The sequence below is a fragment of the Agrilus planipennis genome, unplaced genomic scaffold (genome assembly GCF_000699045.2).
Source record: "Agrilus planipennis isolate EAB-ADULT unplaced genomic scaffold, Apla_2.0 scaffold1881, whole genome shotgun sequence".
In the NCBI taxonomy this organism is placed as follows: domain Eukaryota; kingdom Metazoa; phylum Arthropoda; class Insecta; order Coleoptera; family Buprestidae; genus Agrilus; species Agrilus planipennis.
The window spans coordinates 1-2,749 of record NW_020440531.1 but is presented as its reverse complement, the minus strand read 5'-3'; the positions used below and the strand labels follow the sequence as shown (position 1 = coordinate 2,749).

General features: G+C 28.9%; 2 protein-coding genes across 3 annotated transcripts; both read right to left on the bottom strand.

Moving 5' to 3' along the window:
- Positions 1–57: 57 nt before the first annotated feature.
- LOC112906102 lies at positions 58–1,073 on the bottom strand. Its single transcript, XM_025979754.1, has 3 exons — positions 689–1,073; positions 365–628; positions 58–308 (listed from the first exon to the last, which is right to left on the bottom strand). Exons 1-3 carry the CDS (start codon positions 738–740, stop codon positions 58–60), a joined length of 567 nt encoding a protein of 188 aa, XP_025835539.1. The 5' UTR covers positions 741–1,073.
- Positions 1,074–1,398: 325 nt separating this feature from the next.
- On the bottom strand, positions 1,399–2,493 carry LOC112906101. Of its 2 annotated transcripts, XM_025979752.1 has the most exons (6): positions 2,403–2,493; positions 2,297–2,335; positions 2,145–2,186; positions 1,924–1,962; positions 1,685–1,795; positions 1,399–1,623 (listed from the first exon to the last, which is right to left on the bottom strand). In XM_025979752.1, exons 1-6 carry the CDS (start codon positions 2,419–2,421, stop codon positions 1,517–1,519), a joined length of 357 nt encoding a protein of 118 aa, XP_025835537.1. In that variant the 5' UTR covers positions 2,422–2,493; the 3' UTR covers positions 1,399–1,516. The 2 variants fall into 2 exon arrangements, with proteins under 2 accessions (XP_025835537.1, XP_025835538.1); XM_025979753.1 differs by lacking the exon at positions 2,297–2,335 and having other exon boundaries at positions 1,400–1,623; positions 2,403–2,458.
- Between the last annotated feature and the right edge of the window lie 256 nt (positions 2,494–2,749).

Sequence of the window (2,749 nt, the reverse complement as noted above, 5' to 3'; positions counted from 1 at the left end):
ATAAGAGAAAATAATAATTGGTAATTTTTTACAACTCGAAAATTAGTTTGTAATATTTTAAATAATATACATACCTTTAAGTAGAGTTCCAAAATTTATAATGTATTTTCGCACAGTACCCAACCCCTCATGTAACTTTTTATTCTTTACAAGTGACATAACTATTTCGTAATACGGTGCAAAGGTGTCCCATTTCACCATTAGCTTATCAAAATTGTACCACGGGGCGTCTTTATCAGTTGATACATTTTCAAAAATACTGTCAGTATTTTGTGACGATTTGCTTATCTTTTTTGCCAAATCGTTAACTAAAAATGTTTTTAAAAAATCGCATACGGTTTTTCGTTTTCGGAATTGAAAATACCTTTTAGCTGAGCTTCTTGTTTTTTAATAGCATTTTTAAAATTTTCATCGAAATCTTTCAACTTTCCAACTCCAAAAACAATTGCCAGATCTTCAGGATCTTGAGGAATGTTGACCTTTTTTTCGTTTCTGAGAAATTTTTCGTTGTTTGTATCAATTCTTAAAACTTTATCGCCGACTTTCCTGCTTGCTGACGGCACAATTTTTGCGTTAACAATTTTCAAATCTACCGCCCTTGCTCTCACTGTAGTCGACGCATAACAAACTGTAACATTTCTTTGTTTTAAAATGGAATTTCTATATAGAAACATTTAATATTTCTTACCTATTAGCCAGCCTATCATGAAAACTGAAAGGACAAATTTGAAATATTTCATTTTAAAAATAAATTTTCATGGAGTGTCGAATAGGCATATGGGATGGGGTATGCGCAATGGGCAATCTTGAAAGAATGTTATTATGGTAGTGACATTGGGGCAAATGGAAATTTTTTGGACTTAAACTTTTAATTTTGACATTTTGTGGTACACTTTGATTTTTTTATAACAGCTGTCACAGTTTTCATTAATTATTTATTGTCCGATCAATTGAGAAGTTGCGGAAGTTACAGTTTTGCACAAAAAACAATAAATAATTAATTGTACAGGGCACATATGTATACAAATTTTGATTTGCTAGCAATGAAACACAATAGGCGCTAATTATTTAAAATCGGATAAAAAATGTTTTTTATTTAGCATTTTAAGGGTGCGTAATTTTTTTCGGTTTTGAAAATGTCGTTTTTGGTTGGATTTTCAATTTTTTAAGTTTCCTTCATTTCTTTCTTCATCTGTTGTAGCTTCACAAAATCAAATTATGCTATTTTTGTACAAAACTTACTTTTGACCTCCCCTCCCCTCCCCCTCAATTCTACGTTGGGGTAAGTTTTTTAATTGCCAATAATTACTCAATTTTATATAAATTCTAAAATTAAAAAAAAATGGTACTTGGATTTTAAAAACTACAAAAACAAAATATGAAAAAGGTTTTATTTGTTATTTCGTTTAATTGTTTTTCTCTGTTTTTTGTTTGGAGTTAGTGTGTTTTATTTTTCGAAACAGTGCACATACATACATATAACAAAATGTTGTTTTTGTTTAAGTACTGTTTTAAATTATTCGCCTTCCTCATCTTTGTGGGTTTTGTTTGGTGTAGATTTGGGATCGTCTTTTGTCGATTCCTTATTTTCGGTTTTGTGATGTGTTGGATCGCTCAGTTTAACTAAAATTAAACAAAACAATAAGTACAAAACTAAAATAATTCGGAAAAAGTTTTTACGTACACAGGTCCCATACAGATTTCAATAAGTTACTAAAAAAATCTTGTATCTTGTCACTCGGTGGTGGCGTTTCTGGAATTTTTGGTGGGGTATCTTCAACACTGGGGGTTAATGCTAAAAGTGTTTTTTAAAAATTAAAATTAGAGAAAGAGTAACAACAACAACAATGAAATTTTATCAGAAAATATAGAAATTAAATTAAAATTGTACGTTGTTACATTCAATAATACTGGGGTGCTTACGTTTTCCCGAAAACTGTTTCCAAAAGTTTGGGTCCCAGCCTAGAATTAGAAACGAAATGTGTGATAACAATTAGAACAAAATGCATATTAAAATAAAAAAAAAGTAATTTTCATTGTCTTTTTTGTAGCTTTTCTTTATTAAGGTATGTATGTGTCTTGTTTATTTTGCAAAAGTGCCTGTACGTTCTTTTTTTTTAATATACTTTATGATTAATTATTACCTGGAAGTCCAAGTTGCTTTGTCTGAGGTGGCACACTTGATGCTGAAAATGTTAAACAATATATAGAATATCCAAAAAATATTAAGTACCTAGCAAGTCTTTTTTTTAAATATTCTTGCTTATCTATTATTCTTATATTTGAATTTAATTACCTTTAACTGAATCTTCCCCTTTTGCTTTATCACCTGACTCTTCAATTAATTATACAAATGAATCAATAGGAAATAATAGCAACTTAATAATTAACCCAAAACTTACCTCCCTTAGCTGACAACATTGACTCATCTTCGTCCGCTAGAAATTATAAAAATAATGCCTAAACATTAGATAATTAAACAATAGAACAAATGAAAAACTTTGCGTACGTTTTTAATATTAATTAATAAGAAGGATAAAACAAACTTTTCACTTCATCATTGTTATTAACATTTAGTCAAAATTTTGAATTAAACCAATATTATTTAGTCTACGTCTTCTTATAATCGAAAAATAAAAAATACTGCGATAATGGAATTAAATAATTTGTTTTGCATTCGTACTTACATTTATAGTAAGTGTTTTGCTTCAAAACAGTTTCAATCTCGCATTAAACATAACAGCAATTA